Source organism: Corvus brachyrhynchos, unplaced genomic scaffold (assembly GCF_000691975.1).
Source record: "Corvus brachyrhynchos isolate BGI_N302 unplaced genomic scaffold, ASM69197v1 scaffold523, whole genome shotgun sequence".
Lineage (NCBI taxonomy): Eukaryota > Metazoa > Chordata > Aves > Passeriformes > Corvidae > Corvus > Corvus brachyrhynchos.
In genome coordinates this window covers 2,310,850-2,332,840 of record NW_008237265.1, presented here as the reverse complement: position 1 = coordinate 2,332,840, position 21,991 = coordinate 2,310,850, and the positions used below count along the sequence as shown (strand labels likewise).

At 39.9% G+C, this 21,991-nt stretch overlaps 1 protein-coding gene across 3 annotated transcripts in view; it reads left to right on the top strand.

Annotated features, from left to right (window-relative positions):
* ATXN10 (ataxin 10) overlaps positions 1 to 21,991 on the top strand; it is a 98,057-nt gene that overhangs the window by 52,082 nt on the left and 23,984 nt on the right. Inside the window, exon 10 of one of the 3 annotated variants that reach the window (XM_017730555.1) lies at positions 12,039 to 12,087. The exons of the other annotated variants lie outside the window; for them this stretch is intronic. Coding sequence (XP_017586044.1) covers positions 12,039 to 12,050 — 12 coding nt within the window. The 3' untranslated portion in view covers positions 12,051 to 12,087. The remainder of the gene's footprint in view (positions 1 to 12,038; positions 12,088 to 21,991) is intronic. 3 annotated transcript variants of the gene reach the window in all.

Here is a 21,991-nt window from a genome sequence, read left to right as displayed (position 1 = left end):
TTACCAAGGGCTCTCCAACAGCACTCCTAGAATTCAGGCTCTTGAATGAACAGAGGTTTTCATACTTCTTTTCTCTAATATTTTTCTGTAATTTCCAGTCCCAGTAGAGCTCTTTCCCCAGTAACAATGCTAATGCATTGGTAAATGGAGTAATAGCACACTGCTGATAATAAATAATAGAAAAATATAGCCCCTATTTTTGTAATAGGGACTATATATATAGGGAAGAATATATAATTGGATGAGAAGGTTGTGTGGAGACTTCATAGCAGCCTTCCATCATCTCAAGGAGGCCTACAGGGAAGTCAGGGAGGAACTCTTTATCAGGAACCATGGTGACAGGGACAGGTCAAGGGGGAATGGCTTCAAACTGACAGCGAGTAGGTTTAGGTGAGAAATTAGGAAGAAATTCTTGGCTGTGAGGATAGTGAGGCCCTGGCACATGTTTCCCAGAGAAGTTGTGAATGCTCCATCCCTGGAAGTGGCCAAGGCCAGACTGGACAGGGCTTGGAGCAACCTGGTATAGTGGAAGATGTCCCTGCCCATGGCAGGGGCCTTGGAACATCATCATCATCTCTAAGGTCTATTCCAACCCAGGTAATTCTGTGATTTTATTCTACGAATCTGTAATATAACCTTAGTGCTTGATGTTGGTTTGCCTGACTTGTTCTGGAAACAAAAGCAGTCCCCAAAGACCTGGGGCTTGAATGGTGACTTGGGCCAAGCTCAGCATGGAACAGAGTTGGATGACAGCCTCCAGGAGCTCTTTCCTGAGTCAAGCGACACCCAGGCTACTTGTCCTCTTGGGTGTGGGTCCTGAGCCAGCCTGTGTCTCCTGCAGTGTGTGTCTCCAAGTTCAGTGGGGCAGGTCAACTGCACGGGGTCTTGGTAACAGAGCTAAAGCCACAGACTATCTGGAGAAGGATGATAATTGCTCTGCAAAGGCTGCTTTTCCATCTCTGTTCATGGTCTCCACCTGCTAGAGGAACAATAATTGCAGGGGATTAGTGCACTGGTTTGTTGGCAGTGGGGAAAAATCTTGTAATGCTTTGGAACAGAGAGATATCCTACTAGCACTTTATTGCTTCTTCACTTTAAAATCAGTCTTTGCTTTTAGAATGCATTCTTTAGCTTGTACTCTGTTAGCATTAGGAATGCATTCTTTTCATCTTTCCTTCCGCTGTTGTGATAGGTTCTTAAGATTCAAGGGAGTGGGCAGACCTGTAAGCAGTTACTAGCATGGGTCTTGCCGGGCTTGCTCCCCCTTTGCGTGTTTTGCAGGGCTGGATGGGTTGGTATTTTTAAGATAAAACATTCCCTTTGGACTGACCAGCACTGGGTCCCTTCATATCCTGAGTTGCATTCGCTCTTGAAGAGGAGAGAACAACAAGTAAAAGTGCTGTACTTGGGATGCCAAGGGGTGAGCTCGCTCTGTGTTGGACCTGCCAAGGTGACAGATGTGCAGTTCCTTTCTTTTTTCCTTCTGTGTAGGAGGAAGAGCTGTCAAGAGTTACTGTCATACATGTGGGGCAGTCCTCTGTCTTGTGTTGTGTTATGTCTCCTTCACAAAGATGTATTGTATGTTTTTATTAAATACACTGGAAGGAATGAGGCGGGTTCTCAGGCTGAGCAAGGAGTGGAGGTTTTGGCTGGTAGGTGATGAATGAAGCCAGCAGAACGAAAAAGTGAAAATTCCTCCATATTCATGTCATCTTGTTAGACTTGCCTTCTAAACACCTCACTTTTATCATCCAGATAGTATTGATACTGGTTTCTTGGGAGGAGGCTTTAGATACTTCTTTTCCAGTCTCACTTTCAGAGCTATGAAATGATGGATTCATTTAGCTCATTCTGCTGTTTTAGTATAGTAGAACTGTTTAATAAAGAGTAAAACTTACAAAAGAAACCTAATGAATGAATTATAGAGGATAAAATTCTTTATTGTAGAAATGAAATGCATACAAAATAGGTCACAGCAGTTAATTTGCACTCTTATTTCTGTATTCCTTTACAAGAATCATATACATGGAAGGGGAGATGACTGATCTCTGCCTTATTGTGACACCTAGCGCTGCTCTGCACAACCCTATTTCCTGTCCCTAAAGCTGCCAAGGATATTTTAGGTACTATAGATGCCAATGAACCCAACGTCCTAATCTTGGAATCTATGTTTCTTTGGTAAAGCTGTTCTGTTGTTCATATAGGGGGAAAAAATTAAATACGTAGTTGCCTTTGGTACTGGCACCTTCTTACCTAGGTAGAGTCACTCTAAAGAGATGAACAATTTATGAGGGATAATTTTTTTCATGTTCCTGTATTTATTTGAGGTGGCAGTAGTGCTTTCTCTAATGCTGTAATACTGGGTTTTATGAATGCAGAGATGAGAAAAGGAAGTCTTCTGGGAGAAAAGGGTAAAGAAAAAAGCTTCTACTGTTAAAATTGATCTTAATAAAAGCAGCACGTAAAACATCTGGATACTGTTTATTGTGTTTAACTTAGATTTTATATATATCTATATATATTTATATCTAAGCCAAATTATTTTATATGAGACTGGCTTCCTAATTTGAAGACTGTTCTGCCTGAAAATACGAACAAGATTGTTTGGAATTCAGTTTTCCATTCCTTTTTTTCACGGGGCAAGATGTGCAATGAATCCACTTAGCAAAAGGTGCTAACATCCATAGATCAAACTGTGACCACCCAGCTCCTCAACTTAATCATCTTGCTGTGGTGATTTTAAAATAGAAAAACTCAAATTAAAGACACATGCTTTGTTTTTGCAGAATCACAGATTGGTTTGGGGTGGAAGGCACCTCAAAGACCATCTTGTTTCACCCCTGCCATGGGCAGGGACACCTTCCACTGTCCCAGGTTGCTCCAAGCCCTGTCCAACCTGGCCTGGAACACTTCCAGGGATGGGCAGCCACAGCTTCTCTGGGCAACGTGTGCCAGGGCCTCACCACCCTCACAGGGAAGAATGCCTTCACAATACCTAATCTAAACTTACCCTCTTTTGGTTTGAACCTACACTAATATTTAGCAAATGGCTCTTCCTCTCCTAAGGTTTTTAGAAAAACTCCAGGAGCTTATCTGTTATTCTTCTTCGGGATTAGTGTAACTTTTTGAAAATAATTACATTCTTCCTGGCATAGGAGGATTTGAAATTACTTGCAATGAAGATCATCCCACATTTAACTGCATATGCTGTTGAGAGGGGGTGGGGGCAGAAGTAAAGCTCTTGGATTTCTTAATTAGAAACCTACGTCATTGTGATTATTATATTTTCCTAATGTTAAAAAGAAGCCTGGAATTGAAGAAGGATTCTTGGTTTACAGTTGAACAAAAGAGGGAGCCTTTTGGACCTGGATGCTCTGAAGTGGAGCTCCTGCACACCTATGCAAAATTCTGCATGGTTCTGCTGGTTGGGTGGGGCAGTTCTCATGTAGCTCTCTGTATGTTTTAATGCTTTGCTAGATAAGGACAAAACATTCAGGGTGTTGCAGGACTGAGCTCTGTAACTGGTAAGTTTAAGCTGAAAGTGTAACTTCTGACAGAAGTCCTTTTAAAAGCTGGGGTTTTGCTGTGGAGATGGGGGCTCTACCTAGCTAATACAGAAATACACCAAGTAGCAGAGTGTCTGTGGCTCAGGAGTGTTTCAGAGTATCTGTTGGGACATATAAGGGAACTGTCTCAAGTCCTGGTCCCATGTTGTTTTTATGTTAGCCTTCAGCTCTGTTGAAATCATGAATCCTTAATGAAGTGCTAAGATTTCCATCAAAGCATAGAGACTGGTAAACAAAAGAGAATCAGGCACTCTCTAAGGGGCAGGACAATATGAGTAATAAAGGGTTGGTGTGAAGTTTTTGCCTTGAGGTCAGAGATGAATGCATAGTGCAGTATTGTTTGTAAAGCGATGGATTATTTTTGTAACAATGTGACTCATTTGTCCTTAGGAAATAATACAAAACTTTATTCTGTTTTGCTGCCCCTTTAGCAGCAACAAGTTAATGTTCCCTCTTGCCCTGCTCCTATTCCCTCTTCTGCTCCTCCAGCTGTTGACAGCTGATACAGCTGATCCATTGTAACTTGCTTGGTTTGGCCAATTTCACTTGAAACCTTAATCGTACAAAGTATGGAAAGTTTTCTCTTGCAAGGAACTGAGATACACTTAGGTATGGACAAAGTTTCCTCGTAATTTTAGTAGTGCGTAAACTATTTTTTTGTTTTGTCTAAACAGCTTCCATTTGCTATTTATATGTCACACTACATAGACACACCTTCATGTATCAGCTGTCTGGATATCCTCAGTGATTAGGAGAAGGCTGACATACTTCTCTTTAGTCTATTATTGGCCTGCTTCATGCAGAGGGTTGCCAAAATTACCATCAAACAGGTAAAGGGGCATAAGGATCAATCTGTATGTTAATGTGTTCTCATGAATCACAGGCTGAAACTTTGACCAAACCTTGAATAAACATAAATGTAAACTCTGTTGGCTTCTGACAATGTGAATATGTCTGTAAAGAATGATTTCATTGCAACATACATTTGCCAATAGGAAGAACAGAACTTGGGTATTTTGGTGTTAGAGATTCTGGGGGAAAGGTTATTGTTGTGAAGTTGATAGTATTTTACATTAAGATATTGGATTGCTCTAGAAATGAAATTAATTGCTTTGATTTATAGTGGAGGGGAAGATAGAAAAGAGTAAGATGACTAGCACGTTCCAAATTAAAACAAGCTGGCTCTGTATGCATTTCCAAACAGTCAGTACCAACTTGTAGGCTTCTTGGCTTCCTTTTGACTCTGAGTGTTGGTGGGTTTTTTTGAACCCTCTTTGGTGTTGAATCTTATCGTCATAGTGGTACAGTACAGGACTCCGGCTCTTTTTAAAGGAAAATTTGGCACACCAGTGTCAAAAAGCCATTTCCAGACCCTTTTCAGCACTTACCTAAGTGTTGAAACTGCATCTGTAGCATTGCTATTTAATGTGACTATTGAAGATGTAAAATATTCATTTTCCTAGACAAAAATCTAAAAATAAGGTAATTGACCTTTATATGGAAGAGTTCTCAAGAGGTTTCTGCAACTCCTTTCCTGGTCCAGTGGGCTGAGTAGTAGTTACCTTACTTGTGGTAACTACTTCAAACATGAATTAAGCTTGGTATTTATGAAAGGGTTTTATACTGTTGCTCTTTCCTTTCTTCAGCTTGGTTTCAAATGAGTCTGTAGGGCGTGGGTTATTAAAATTCTAGTAGCTTGAGAAATATTCTGAGATATTCGCAGATTTTTTGTGGTTCCCTGTATCATACTCAGTTAAGTGAACAGCTCCGTATCAACTAAAAACATTTCTTGCTAGTTCACTAGGTGGTGAAGAACTGAATTTGTTTGGAGTACACAATGTTAGAAAAACTTACTAAAATAACACCTTCTGATGTGGTTAAGGTAATATTTTTTTGAAAGAGGTTCAGAAGATCTAATGTACCCTGTATTGCAGGAAGGGAGTTATCTGAGGTTCCTGGGGTTTGCCAGTGGTATAGATTGCTGGAAGCAGGATCCCCATGTGTGGAAGAATATCTACCTTTCCGAATATTCTTTCTCTGGCTCAGATCTGAGCTGTTAATCCAAATTCTTCCCACTTTTGCTGGTGTCAGATACAAGTGACATATTTTCCAGTACTACAACAAGAAGTGTCATCAGTTTTCTATGTTGTTTTTCATTGTTCTAACCTCAACATGAACTGAGTTTCCCCATCTTCTCTGAATTGCCATCCTGCATACAATCTCTTCAGGGTGTTTTGTTTATTGGGTTTTGGGGGTTTTTTAAAGCTGCACCAGACTTCACAATGGGCTGATGTTATAATGCTGTGAGTGTTGAATGCAACTCTTTTGATTTACAACTTTCTCCTCTTTCCACTTAAAAGAGGTTGTGTTTGCTGTTAATTACCTTGAGAGGCACAGGAATCATTCATCTTTTCTTCTGTTTCCTGAGAAGTGACTCAGTTTTGGTTACTGTGAGATATTAAAGTTTCTCAGCTTGTATTTTTATGACAATCCTGGAGTGTATAGGAACCAGCAGAAACAAACAAAAAGAAAGATGATTTTCTTTGAAGTGTTGAGATTTGGCCATCACTGCTTCTAATGTTGCTCAGTTCACATTTTGGAATAAAATAGTTTCATGGAGGAAATAATGAAGCAGGACGTGTGAAAGACTACATTTTGTGGTGAATTTACTGCAGTAACTTGGTTTTAGTGGCACACTGTGCTGCATTCAGGTCGAGGAGGACACCAAGGAGACTTTGAGTGAAGGCTTGCGCAAGGGGGTGGTAGAAGAGCCCTTCCCAGTGATCAGCAAGCTGGATGCTGAGCACATGCCACTGAATCCTGATACTAACTTTCCCACCAAAATCAGAGAAGCACTGAGCAAGACAGAACCTCACTATATGCTACCAGTTTCAGTTTCACCACAGTGGGGTTCAGTTATTGACTCCCTCCCCTATGACAGCCATTATCAGGTTCAGTAGAGGTGTGATGTTGTGCAGGCTTCAGCCCAGCTTTGCCTTATCAAAAACCAGCTGTCAACCTTCAGTTCTCTCTGCCTGTGTGCCCCTGAACCAGTCTGAATTCTCTTACCACCCCTGAAAATTAGAATCATAGAATAGAATCTCCTGAGGTAGAAGGGACCCACAAGTATCATCCAGACCAACTCCTGGCCCTGCGCAGACACCCCAGCAACCCCACCCTGTGCCTGAGAGCATTGTCCAAAAACTCCTGGAGCTCTGGCAGCCTTGGGGGTGTGAATGCTGCCCTGGGGAGCCTGTTCAGTGCCCCAGCACCCTCTGGGGGAAAAATATTTTACTAATATCCAACCTAAACCTCCTCTGACACAGCTCCAGCAATTAATTGTTTTCTAAAACTCCTGTTGAAGGAGGTGAGGCCATATCAGAGCACCTAGTCTTTGGAGAAAGACCAAGCATTTGATTTTATTAGGATTTTTTTCCATTTCTCCTGTTTTCTTTCATGTCTTTGGGAGGAGCCAGAAAGTATAGTGACAGTCATCTGCAGATTTGAATTTCTGCCATTGGGTGATGCTGTTTGTTCTAAATTGTAGCCCTGCAGGATTCTGCTTCTTGCTCTTCAGCATGGCAATGCTTGAGCCAAGCTTGGTCATGCCTGTGCCCAAAGGACTGGTCTCATTTTTAAAGAGGCAGGGGATGAAGTTGCACCTGCCCATTCAGCTCTTATTTGCAGAACTCCATTCAGTTATCTTTTCTGCTTGAAATGTGGGTTCTGCAAAGAGCCCCGATGTTATAAGAGGATTGCAATAATATAAAAATAAGTGGTGATCACTTTTGCATGTTTTTATAAACTTATTTAATCTGCCTGCTATCCACAGCCAGTGATTGGAAGAAACCTACTTAGCTTTTTATGTAAGCAGTGGTAGAACAGATGACAAGAGAAGAACTTGTAGTCTTTAAGGAGATTTTAGAAAAATATCTTCAGTTCTTGCATTGTTTAAGGACTTCATAAATATTCAAGATCTTCTGCCTGTGTTGTGAGAGAGACAGACTTACTATTCCTTTTACAGTCTATTGATATCTTTAGTGTGCTAACTCACATTAACTGTGCTCTTTGAAAACCTTCTATTCTTTAACCAAAAAAGCTCAGTATTTCCATCAAGAAGTGACAAAGAATTGCCTCATTCATGAGCATTTAAATGTTTAAAGCTGTGAGTCTCCAAGTTCGCCTCATAATTGCAGTCAATCAGACTTGTTCAGATTGTTATGGCAGAAGTGGTTCGCTGGAAGGATTTCAAAGGGACGTTGACCAAAGATCTCATAAAGACATTGGAAAAACAATTGGGTTTTAGTTCCTTGAATGGAGTATGGCCTATATTTAGATATTGTAGCAGTGGGAGGAAGATCGAAGTATGTCAAGTCATCTCTATGCTGAAAATCAGAGCACCAAGAAGATACTGAATTAATCCTCTGCTGTTTGTGAAATGCAGAATGAGCTAGATCAGCAAAAGCCAAGATGATGGCTTGATTGTATGTATTAAGATTTAGTTAATTAAAGCCTGCTAGCAAGATTCCTTCCATCTTGCCCTGAAGCATTTCCAGTGGATAACACCACAAGACTGATTGCTTCCATCACATATGCTGACACTAAACTCTTCTCTAAGGAAAGAGAAACCTGTGCCACCAGTGTGATTTTCCTTCTTGCTCATAAGGGTGTCACTCAGTGGGGCAGGGGGACGCACTTAGTGATAACCACTGTATATTCAGGTTCCCACAGGCTTAGCCTGAGGGAGACTAAGGGAGCAGACAACGGCTTGGCACATGTGTTTATCCACCTTTCAGGACTGATAGAGGCTCCCATGGACTTCGCTTGGAAAAAGAAAGTGATAATACATTGTATGCCCAAACAATCCCTGTCTACAAGACTGATTCCCTAAATGTTCACATACATCCTCACAGTCTGGAATTCCAAAATGCCCTTTGTCATTATTGATTGAGGATTGAGTGAAAACAAATGTCTGTGTGTGTATTGGGTCTGGCTGAGGAAAATTTCACAGCCCTCACAGTGCTGTGCTTTGCATTAGTAGCTGGATGGGTGTTGATAACAGAGCAGTGTTTTGGCTACTGCCGAGCAGCGCTGTCCCTCTGACACTCCTTCCCCCATCAAAGGGATGGGAGTGGGCAAGATCCTGGGAGGGGACACAACCAGGCCAGCTGACCCAAATTAGCCAAAGGGATATCCAATACCATATGAATTCAGCTCAGATATATAAAGCTAAGGGAGAGAGGAGGAAGGGGTGGGGGGGGGCATTCATGATTCCTCAGCGTTTGCCTCCTGGAGAAACCATTCTGCATGCTGAAGCCCGGCTTGCTGCGAAGTGTCCGGACATTGCTGCTAATGGGAAGTAGAGACTGACTTTTTTTTTTCTTTAGCTTATGTGTGCACAGAATTGTGCTTCTTTCTTTCTTTCACTGTAATAACACTGTCTTATCTCACCCTGCTGGTTGTTCTCCATTTTATTCTCTCCCTTGTCCCATTGGGAAAGGGACTGATAGAGTGACTTAGTGGGCACCTGGCACCGAGCCAAGGTCAACCCACTACAGTGTGCTAGTTCCAAATGGGTGTAGAACTCTTGGCAGTTGTGATATATTGATAAGGAATGGTTTTGACCAAAGTCATTCTTCACAAGGTAAAGCAGGATTAAATTTCAATATAATAATTAATGCAGAGTCATTCTGGTTGGTTATCACAAATGTCCTCTGAGGAGGAAAATAGTGATCTGAGGAGGGAGAGAAGAAAGCTCTGTCTGATTTTATTTGCACTTGCTTTTCTGTCAAAATTGTGTTCTTGTCTTACTGTTCTCATTTATGAAATGGAGTATTTCCCGTAACTGAAGAATAGGTAAATTGATAATTAATAGAAGTTAGATATTTTGGGATCTACTTGCTGTATGATTTCATATATATGTATATATAGGCATGTGTGTATAATTTATATGTGTAGATACGTGCATCTGTGTAGATATGTAATATAAAAATATATACATGAATACAAATATATAATATATACTTGAAAGAGAAGTGTAGCCAGCAGGTTAAGAGAGTTGGTTCTTCCCCTCTACTCTGCTCTGGTGAGACCCCCAGCTATAGCATGGCCTTCCAGTACCTGAAGGGAGCTGACAAGAAGAATGGAGGGAGACTATTTACCAGGGCCTGGAGTGACAGGACAAGGGGGAATGGCTTCACACTGACAGAGGGCAGGATTAGATGGGATATTGGGAAGAAGCTTTTCACTGTGAGGGTGGTGAGGCCCTGGCACAGGCTGCCCAGAGAAGCTGTGGCTGCCCCTTCCCTGGAAGTGTTCCAGGCCAGGTTGGATGGGGCTTGGAGCAACCTGGTGTAGTGGAAGGTGTCAGGGGATGTGGACAAGATGATCTTTAAAGGTCCCTTCCACACCATACCAATCTGTGATTCAATGTACATACATACGTATGTAAGTGCATACACACACACGAGCTTATCGGGTGCCTCAATGTACCCTCCAGGAGGGTTTCTCTGGATAAAATTGAGAACTAATTGTATTATACATCTTTGATTTATGATCTTCCCAGAAGCAGTGTTCAAATTGTATTACGCAAATATACTGTGAAAGAGATTCTCAAATATGAGCCTAATTACTCTTTTGATTAAGAATCATAACTCTTGTTCCATTCCTGGGAGAAAAGTTGCACTACTGAATTAAAAAAAAAATACCATAAATATTTTCTATGTACCTTGTTGGGTCATTTTTTCATTACTGGCTAGATGATGTCTTTTGGCATCTCTTAATGAACTTTGTTTAAAAATGAGTTCTGGCACAGTCTTACTGATGTGAACAGGAGGAAAGGAAAAAACACTGATACTCCAAAGTAGGACAAAATTGTATGAACATACATTGTATGAATTTAGAGGTTGAAAACTCTTCCTTTTCAAGCCAGCAGTACTTTGAAGAGTACAAGTAGAAGAATGTACAAGTCTCAAATGGTGTGTGTACCCCAGGATGTGATTTAGGTAACAATACAAATCCTGGGAATGACAATCCCCTGATGACGGTTTCCTGTGGAACAGCACCTGCAGCCCAGGCGATCTGTGTGCAGTATGAATGGGTATAACCAAGGCTGGTGCAGTATTCTGGTTTCAGTTTCATTATGCATTCTGCTTGTCTAACTTAAAAAATATAATTTTGTTGCTTTTAAGTATAACAAAAAATTTAGATTGTTTACTGCCTCTAAAGTAAAAATAGCCAGTGTGCTTCATTTCAGTCAAGTAATTTTTGAGGTTATATGTGCAATATTTCAGGTTGCTTTAATATTTTTACATTATTACAATCTGACTGATATTTGAAGTGAAATATTGAAACTGGCCAGGTTGGACAGGACTTGGAGCAACGTTCATGGCAGGGAGTGGCATGAGATGAGCGTTCAAGTCCCTTCCAACCCAAACCATTCCATGATTCAGTGATGAGGATTAGCTTCATTTTGTAAAGATAAAATTTTTTGTGTTCTTCATAAATGAGAGTAAGTATTGAATGTAAGTGTTTCTTCTCTCTGTTTTTCTGCATGTTTTAGCATTACAGTCAGCTTTGGTTTGACATTAATCTTACCTACGACAAAATAAGAAGGATTTAGGTTTTGGTCTAGCAATTACTGTTCTAAAGCACAATTACGGAGCTCAGAGAATTCATATTGAAGCTGGCAACAAATGCTGAATTTTAATAAGGGCAAATGATAACATTTACCTTCAAATCAATTTTTTCCTGTCTTTTTAGAAAATGAGGGGTGCTACTCATGGAGCTATTCAGGGCTTGAAATTTCTCATAGGAGAGTTTCCAACTTCCCTAAAAATCTCTTCGTCCTTGAGTCCAGCAAATGTGTGATTGTGCATTTGGCTTTGGAAATATTGAAGGGCTTTATTTAGAAATATTGAAGGCCTTTCTTTCAGGCAATTTTTCAGTATTGTAGCTAAAAATAATAAAAAAATAATAAAGCAGTGTTTTGCCTGCAAACAAAAATGCAAACAATTCAGTGTAATTAGTCATAAATTGGTAAGTTCCCTTTAATTTGCGTCTAAGTTTTGTTCCCTGCTACTTGAATGTCACTCTCTCAGTATTTTCCAGCCAGGTCTGTTCAGTTGTCTCTGCTCTGCCTGTTCCCCACAGCTCCAGGCATAAGAAACAGAGGCAATTTGAGAGGACACTTACGACTGCCAGTTCCTCTGGAGCCTACACTCCAAATGGAGTATTTGGTGGTTGGGACTGTCACCTCTTAGTTCCAGCACTTGAATTGTACAGATTCATGAGCACCTCACCATCCAATGCACTTTTTTAAAGTGCTTTTAGAATTTGTAGCTGGTGAGGAAAAAAAATGCTTGTAGTTCCCCTACAGTAGATCAACCTGGTGGCAGCTGATTGAGGTTCTGATTCAAGGCTTTTTCTCCTCTCACTTTCTGACCCACCATTACTGTCATCCTGTTCCTGCAGGCATTTCTATAAAAGTGTTGACCTGCTCCTTTGAAAATCAACTTCAAATGTAAGTGTTTATTATTAAACTCCTATAGAAATTTTCTTTTTAAAAAATAGTAAAAAATAGTGACTTACAGAATTCAAAATTTTTCTTAAATGTTTCTAATTTTTATGGTTGCATTAATTATGGTACAAATTTCATCTATGGAAATTACCCTCAAGCTCTGTTCATATCAAATTTTGTTTCTTGTTAATGGACTTGCTAGGAAGAGTTGGCTGTGCTTGGGTAGGTTTCCTTTAAATAATTTTTAATAACATGCTGTATATATATACTTAGTGTAGAGTAATGAAACGGTCTTGAAACAAGAACTCTTTCTATTTTTCAGTTAGAACCTGCACTCTTGACTTTATAGGCTGTAGTCAAATTAATGATCTGTTGCAAGAAAAGAAATAATAATATAAATAAAGCAAAACAGAACATTCAAAATTGTATAAACAGTTGGCTTAGTGCTTGAGTATATATATACAAATGCCTTGTTTTGCACAATAATATTTTCATGTAAATTAACCCTATGAAAGGATACATTTACTATGGAGTTTTTAAACAATTTGCACACCACCTTTGCAAATTTAAAAACTTAGAATTTTGTTTGTCATGGGTATAAGAGTTGAGCTAGAAATTGGGAATCTTACTTTCATAGTACCTGCAGTGGTTTTTACCAGACTACAAGACATTTAGACACACAAATACTCAGAAAATCCTCTGGTAGTTGTAATTTAGAGGTAAATTAAGAAACTACTATGCAATCTCCTTGTGTACAGCTTCATGTATCATCTCGCTCAGTAGCCTGAGGCATTAGCAAGCTTTCAGCATGAAATTTAGTGCTAGAGTATGCATTCCTGAGTTATTGTATATCATGCATACCATATATATGGCTTTTATAGGCATATAAATCACAGCATCAGGAGTCTTGTTTTCTAAATGTAAAGCTGATCTTAATCTCAACAAGGTGGCTAAATTTATCTTAATAAGAGAATCTGATCCTGTGCAAAGGTTAGACTTGGTGAATCATTAAAAGGAAATGGGTATTCTTAGAAATTCAAGTAAATGCAGAGAATAATTGCTCAATTTTCTGTAAGTCTGGACTGTCAGCAAAGAAACACTGTCAATGTCACATAAGGGCTGGGCCAGTCCCTGGTGGGTACAGCAAGTAAATGTGTGAGGGACCATTTCTAGCCTTGAGGGCAAGTTGCAGAGTTTGGCATGGCTCACATACACATCCCAGCATTCTCCTTCTCTTCCTTCCCTAATCTTCCCCCACCAAAGTCAAATCACAGAACTGCCTTACCTTTCCTTGGGAAGAGCCTATGGCCTGCACTGTGTACTCAGCAGTCCCTGAATGTTGCCCAGAGGAGTGGAGGTTGTTAGGAGCCAGCAGCCCCAGGGACCATCTGAAAAATGCAGCAAGGAGCAGCGCCCACAAGGCAGTGCCAAATCCCAGCATCCCAGCTCTGTGTCTGCTCATGCCCTCAGCCTCTGCTGAAATGAGCTGTATCAACCCAAGTTTATTGCAGCCTTCAGAATTCACTAGTGTATTGTTCACTTCAGATGAGATTGATTAATCTTGTCCTTCCTTCCACCCTACGTTCTACATCTTCTGTAATGGTTCTTGTATTTATTTTGATCACACTGAGAGGGATTAGACCTTGGGTCCCGTTGGCTTGGGCCACGGAGGCCTGCACCTCAAAACGTTCCATGTGGGTAAACCTTTGGCAGCTCATTGTTAGTTCATTTGCTCACCTCTTGGATCACCACACATGGTTTTGAAGCTGCAATGTGCCCTGCTACTGTATTAACATCATAACATTCTCTGGTTCCTAACATTTTCAGTAGTTTGTTTTCCTTGAAAATAGTTTTTGAAATACAAACAGCTCCCAACCCACACAAGAGGTTTGTTAAGTACTGCATTTATCTGCTTGTCTGGGGTGCCCGGCATTCCGAATCAGCAGTGGTGTTTTAGAATGCAGTTGGACATTCTGTAAGTCCTATTAGGAGTAGCTGAGGGATATGGGGGGGGCTCAGCCTGGAGTAAAGAAGGCTCAGGGGGGACCTTCTGGCTATGCACAACTCCCTGACAGGAGGGTGCAGCCAGGTAGGGGTTGGGCTCTGCTCCCAGGGAACAAGGGACAGGATGAGAGAAAATGGCCTCAAGGGGAGGTTCAGGTCGGACATCAGGAGTAATTTCTTTGTGGAAAGGCTGGGCAGGCATTGGAAGGGGCTGCCCAGGGAGATGGTGGAGTCATCACCGCTGGAGGTGTTCAGTGACATGGCAGTGCTCTGGTCTGGGTGACAAAGTGGAGATCAGTCACAGATTGGACTTGGTGATCTTGGAGGTCTTTTTCAATGTTAGTGATTCTGTGGATTTGAGCCGGGTTATGATGCAAGTGGACCATGTCATTTGATAACTGATGTCTTCAGTGGTCATGGGGGTGCAGTGTAAGGTACAAGGATTTATTCTGCTCTTATATATTGCTATGGTTGTAGATAACTGCTGGAAGGGGGCAAATACTAAACTGTTACACCACTGTAATCTAGAGTATCATTTGTTTTCTGAATTCTTTTGTGGTTTGGCAGCTTGGGACTTTACAAAACTATAATGGAAAAGTTAGGAAAACTTTATGCTGCCAGAATCACACTTCATAAAAATTGTCAGTGGGAAAACTCTCTATCAGTTACTTTTAACTGCAGTTACATCAGCAAAAGGGGTTGCAAATATCAAAAATGATGAGCCATCATAAAAAGATCATCATTCAGATTTCTTTTGCAGTTAAAAATGAAATGCTGTTACTGACAAAAATCCTGGAATCATTGAGGAATTAATCCTGAATGTATAAAAGGTGTGAAAAAGACCCCAAACCAAAGTAAACCCCTTTCTGCTCTGCAGTGTGAGAAACATGAAATGTTTGAATAATACGTGTGTACAGGGATTTCCCCCACTTCTTTAGTTAAGCTGATCAGAGTCATAGAATCCCAAAATGGTTTGGGTTGGAAGGGACCTTAAAGCTTCTCTCATCCCCTCTGTCATGGGCAGGGACACCTTCCACTAGACCAGGTTTCTCCAAGCGCTGTCCAACCTGGCCTTGTTAAAGAGTAACACTTGAATTCAGCTTACCAGTTTACAAACCTTAGGTTAATATTTTTCTCTTTAAAAAACAGAGAAAACTTCTTTGTAATCCCCATATACAGTGATATTTTTCAGGTTTTATATTTGCATACAGTGCTGCTAGCCACTCCGTAACAGGCTGACAATCCAGAGCACCTTTGTTAGTGTATCTCTACTTCCCATTAAAGAAAGAGTTTATAGAACACACAGCTGATGAGAAATCAAGTAAAAATTTTAAAGAAATCAAATGTGGAAAATCACTTGTGGAAATAGTCACCATTTTTTCCCAGGCCGCCATCAAGTGAGAACAGATTCATCATATTAATGAATTTTAACTTGAATAAGGCTTCTCAGTGTATTTAAAACACTTTTTCTATTGAAAAGTATTTCTGTTATGCCACAGCTTCCCTTGTTTAATATTACCAGACTTTTAAATACATCACTGAAAGTCTTCTGTTTTCTTTGTTTGCTTTCAGCATATGAGAAATAATTTAGTCTGTCTGGGATACTCTGATTTCAAGAGTGTATCTTTGTCAGTCAAAGTTCTTAATCATGAGGGCATTTTATTCGTAAAATGTGTAACTGTTGTCCCAGTAAAATTGTTGCTGAAATAGTTTGTGACATTATTTCAATTATGCAGAAATAATTCCATCTGAATTGTAGAAGAATACTGAGTTAGAAGGGAGCCACAAGGATCATCAAGTTCAGCTTCTGGATCTGACTTGTAAACAACGCAAAACTGAACCAAAAATTTACTCTGTTCATTTTGTAGTCACTTAATTCACAGTAATTTCTTATTTTTGACAGTGTTTACAATTTGTTTTACTTTGCAGTAGATGCTTTCCACAAAAGCACAATACCAAAAGGAAGTGTAAGAAATCCCAGCACCCTCAGTAGGTCTGTTATTGCTGCCTCTGAAGTTAACGTGGTAGGTTGGAGTCACTCTTCAGGTAATATGGGCAGGAACTGGTAGCTGAGTGTGCAGAGCTTGGGAGGGAGGAATGAAAGGAGCTTGCTGTTGAATCATATTTAAAAGAGGACCTGTTCCTCATTAGGGAGTTAAGCTGAATACTTCAACCTTCTCTTACCATTCCTAAGTGTCCCAGTGAAGTTGTTGGGATTTATTAATGCATTGAACAAATAAAAATTGTATTTAATTTGCTTATACAATGATGTGGAGGAAGAAGTGAAAGGGCTTTACAGGAAGTATTTACACCAGGATTGATGTTTTGTATGGGTTTATAATATAAAAAAGATAGCCAATGAGTTACTTTTGAAAAATGAAAGGAAGTGTAGTTGCTTTGCTTTTGTATTTGAGAGGCCATGCCATCAGTTCTGTTTTGGATGAAGAATACTTTGTGACTTGAAGGTATCATAAAATACTGGGAAAAAGACATGAATTGGTCTCAGCAGAATAGTGTACATGTAAAGCTTCTTCCAGCTCGAGAATCGATTTGCACTTGCATTGGCCTCCTTTGAAAGCATCCCCAGTAGTGTCTCCAGTAAAGTGAGACAACATCTTTTCGTCCTGAAAGAAAACAATTATTGAAATTGTGAGATTTGGGGGCATAAGTTTTTTGTTGGGTTTTTTTTTCCTTTCCAAAGGACCATACTTCCATTATTTACATGTTTCTTGGAAAACATCACATTTCATATAAAATAGAGCGTGAGGTTGCTGTTGCTCAGTGTGACATATTATTTACTGCAGTATTCAGCAATGGGGTTCTATGGCTGGCTCAGGCTTCTGAGGGCTTCCTTGACTGGTCTGATTTAAAACACAAGCAGCAAACACCATTAAACTGTCTGCTCGCTGTAGTAGCCAGCTGGGTCCTGCAGTCTCCCATTTACTATTTCTGTAGAGTTCTAGAAAGGCATTTTACAGTCCTTTCCAGAAACACTTTGTTTTACTATGCTTTAGCCTCGTGAAACATTTAATTATCATCAAGGATAGTTTTGTACTTAATATGTAACAGAGTGCACGTCCTTAACACATGTACTAGAAAATTAATGGTTTCTTCTTTGACCTGTCAGTAAAATCTTGGAAGCTCTGCATACCAGGGAATGTGGAAGCAGAGAATCATCAATGCCTTTAATAAATGTCTCTGTGTGATTTCCAGTCTTCTAACCTACCAACTTCTTTTCTTCTTTCCTCACCGCCCCCCCCCGCCCCCCATGCTGGCTGTGAAGTTTGGGGTGATATACTCAATAACTTATTCTTTACAGCTCCTTAAAAAAATTTAACAGTACTGAAATCACAATTGCAATAGGAAACTCTGAGGAATGATGGGAAACTGCCACCACTTTGCTTTTAGTCTTGAGTCTATCAGTGCACTCTGAAGTGCTGTGATACAGTGTGCTGAATTTAGCTGCAAATTTAACCATGAAACATAGAAATCACTGGCTTCAATCACTGAGTGTTTTTAAATCATCCTGCATTTTTCACACACATTATTTTCATCATTTGAGCATTTGCTGCAGATGGAATTACATGCCTGACATTTATTTTTAAATTTTTTAAAAAATCCTTTTTTCAAAGTGAAATGAACTGAGAATGTAAAGTAATGCTGGACAAAGCAAAAGTCATCATTAGAGCATGGAACATCTGATTGGCATTTATTTTTGCTTGCTGAATTCAGAAATTTCCAAGTAAGAGTTGTAATTCTGGATGTTGGGAATGGAAGCAATTTCAGAATATAGTTGTGATGTGTGAGAGCAATGACATATGTGGTCTCTGTGAGGGTGTTGCATTCATCAAAACAGGTTATGATTTTGGATTGTTTTTCCTCCTTTCCCATTCCCACTTACTTCTAAGTTGAAAGCAGCCAGCAGTTTTCAAGGATTTCAGCTGGACTGTGTGTCAGGGAGCAGCTGAAATGTTGAGAGAAGGAAACAAGCAGCAAGGCAGGTGTGCCAGCTGTTGGGGAGAAATTAAGTAAGTACCAATGCTGCCCTGAGTAGTAGAGCAAAGTAACAGAGTCACAAGGCTGTGGTGCCCATTTTTGTCTGGAAGAGTGTCATCACTAGTGTAGAACACCAGTGAGGAAATCTTCAATGAGGAGCGTTCAGTGGTAATCTATTTTTCTGTCAATTTCAATGATTTTCAAAATCAGGATATTTTATGGATGGCCTGGAATTCTGTTCCAGAAGAAAAGTTATTCTGATGTAATATAAAATGTGAGACTGGAGAGAACAAAACCTCAAACAAACAAACAAACAAACAAAAACCCAACAAAAATACTCCCCAAAAATAACAAGTCAGTACACACAACCCACGAAGCAACATCCCTCATTTTAATTGAGATATTCATAAAATGCTTTCTAAAGCTTGACATGGAAGACAAAACATACTGTAGCCACCAAAACAGTGGCAGCTTGCCAGAATGACTTGAAACTTCCTATTACAATGGTGATCAAAAAGGCTGAAAGGAATCATGTAGCTTGTTCAACCTCTATCCCTGTATTTTTTCAGAACTTCAAAGTGTGAAGTCTTCAGTTTTCACTTTGCTTTAGAACTAAATAAAATTTTGAAGTTTTGACCATCTTGTTGACAACTTGTACGAGTTGTCTCTAGTCACACATTCTTACACTTAATTTCCTTTAAGTTTCCTTTTGTTCTGATGAAAGAAGACAATTAAGAGAACCTCTTTTATAGCAGTGATTGGAAATCAGCAAACTAGGATCATCTGATTACTGGGTTTCATGGACTGAGAATAGGAGTGTGTGACTAGAAGTACATAAATGTATACTGTGGTGTTGATGCAAATTTGTACAAATTCAACTGATTTGAAGGGCAGTGTTGAATACTGGATGATGTTTAGCACCACTGTTCTCTCTTACTGCTGCTGCCAGGATAGGCGAAGGCTACACTAGCAAGTATTGCGTGTTTCAAGCAAAATGAGTCTCGTGTTGGACCTCACTTTATCCATGTCAAGTCACAGACCTAAACCTAATCAGAGCAAACAGTCTGCTTCTCATGGCAGCATCTGTTTGTTGTGATTTGTGGTCCAGGAACTCTATGTAAGAGAATGAGGAAAGCTGCATTGTTTAAAAAGCAAATGTTCCAGTTGTGTTCTTGTGGGAACCTGTTCTGAATTATCAAATGTTTGTGTTATTATCTCAGTGGCTAGAAACTCCTGTGTTTTGCTCTTGGAAAGACTAGTTGAAAAAAAGATTGAGCAGCTGAGTTAGCCTGTTACCCTCTCCTCATAGCTGGACACTCTGCATCTGCTTATTTTGGCTCAGGCCTGATGGTGTGTTTGGTACCTTCATCTTCCCTTCCTCTTCCATAAGGCCAAAACCCTCATTTTCTAAACTAGTTCTTTGAGGAGAGGTTTAGGACATCACAAAGTTACCTCAGATTTAGATTCTAAGATATTTTTTTATTATAATCTTTTTAACCTCCAAGAAAGAGGAAAAGATCTCCACTTTTGGGAGAATTGAAATAAACCTCATGTCTCGCTGGGAAATAATGCTGAAAGAGGGAGAATATCTTTGAAATTAACATAGCAGGAGCAACAGATTTTGTTGCCAAGATTTGTGAATTTCAGACATTGAAATGTTAAATACATGCTTACTTAGTAAGGTGGTGTAGAGGTGGAAGAGTGTTCTGGGGACATTGCCTTGGTTGAAGTGGACATAAGCAAGTCATTCATGCTGGTGCTCGGGGCTCTCAGACCAGCTAAGGAAGGCTGCTGTGATGTCCTGGAGAAGGGAGCCTCTGTCCACAAGTATTTCAGTAGATCTGCAGAATGTGGTGAACTCCTGTAGTAGACTTGATGGCCACAAGCCACAGCTGCCTGTATGCTAAGCCAAAGTGCCTGTAGTCTGCAGTAGGCCTTGGAATCCAGTAGCACTGAAAGCCTAAAGTATTCTTTTGTCTTTTGAAGTAGAATCTCCTGTTCACCTCCTGTCACTTCTGCTGCTTGGAAAAACAAATGGAAAAGCCCAAAACCAGAAATGAAAAAAAATTAAGTAACATTTTTCAGTATCATCATAGGTGCAGAGGAGCCTGTTTGGGAACCTAACACTTGCTATGTTCCTACTCTTTTTAAGCTCTTCTGTTACCCACATTGTATGCTGGATTCTGCCCAGATGCCTGATCACTAATAAGCTACTTGTTGAGGACGTCGTGGAGGAAAATTGACTCTGTTAGTCAGCCTGATTGGTATCAGGGTCTGAAGGACATATTTCTCACTACATTATGTAGTCATTTCTCAGTCATTATGTAGTCCTCATGTGGTACATTCAGAAGGACTAAAGCTTAAAAATATCTTTGATGGTGACCAAAGACTGGCAACAAATCCCCAATGTATGTATCGTTGGATTCATTTTCTTTGCCATAATTTAGTATTCTAGTGTGATTTTCTATCAAAGGAAGTCATGCAGACTTAGAAGGGATTGAGAGGGTTGGAACCATTCACCTGTCCAGAACAGGACTGGGTAGGGTGTTCATGGCTAAGGTTGTTTAGGTCATTTGCAGAGACTTGCAATACTGGAGTCTGCTCCAGGAGTCTGAAGCTTGTGTGTCAGTGTATTGCAGTGCTTCATTAACCATTACTATTAAAAATATTTAATGGATGTGTAATGTGAATGATCTGTGTTTTAGGCTCACTCCTTCTTGTCCTCCTAGATGTGGATAATAGAATGTACTGTTTTCCTAATGAAAGGTTGCTGTGTTCACCAACAAGCTTCTGCTGTAGCTTAACCATGTTGCTTATGCTCTTTTTTGAAATTTTCATCAGTTGTGGGGTTTAGGTCTTACTTGTATTCCTTTTTTATTTTGTTCACAGCCAGTTCAGATATTTCTTTAGTATATTGAATTGTACAAAATTCTTACTTTCTACTCTAGAAAACATGAAGTTGTTTCCATTTGTACAGTTGGGGAATCCTTTTTATTTGCTCTAAGGCATTTATTCAAAGTTATATGAGTTTATAAGAATAAATTCATATGAATGGTCTTGCATCCAAAATACAAATTATTTTAAGATTTCTCTGTCATGTGAAGTCAGTGAATATGCAGGATTATTCCACTAATGGTTAAGTATCATGTTTTTTCTAGAACTGCTTCTGAATTTTACATAGGTAAATTTCTGTCAACTATTTCCAGCTTTATAACCAAGAAAAGGTCATATTAGAGTAGAAGGAATCTGATCTTCAACTAAATGTGAGGAAAATAATTGACTTGTGCTTCTTTCCATGGTTTTGCTGGAGTGAGATGAAAATGTCTTACACTCACACAGCCATTCAGAAAGGGATCTCCTGCTTAAAGTTGAATTCAAAGTAGGTTACTCAGGGATTTTCTAGACAAGTCTTGAAGTCCTCCAAGATGGAGAGTCCACAGTGGCTGCTCCATATCCTCATAGAAAAAAATTTTTCCTTGTATCCAGCCAGAACCTTCTCAGTTGCACTTTTATGTCCATATTTTCTCTATTTAAACTGTTTTGAACCTGAGTCAGGAGAGCAGCTCTGTCTTGCAGACAGGTTTATAGGGGTAAGGGAAGGCTGCCAGCAGGTTCTCCTGAAGCCTCCTCCTCTCCAGGCTCAAACCCCCAGTTCCCTCAGCCTCTCTGCAAGGCATAGCTTCAGCCTCTCAAGTAGGCTGTCTCACGAGTGTCAGGAGTGGAATTGCTTCCCTGGATCTATTGGCTTCAGTCCCACAGATGTGTCTTAGGATGCTGTTGATGCATGTGAGATGGATGTTAATATCTTGATGATTCAGCACTTGAGAAGAATGTTGCAATTTAGTCATTTCAGCAATCTAGGGCACTAAGAGAAGTCATAAAATACAGTCAACAAGTGTGTTCTGCT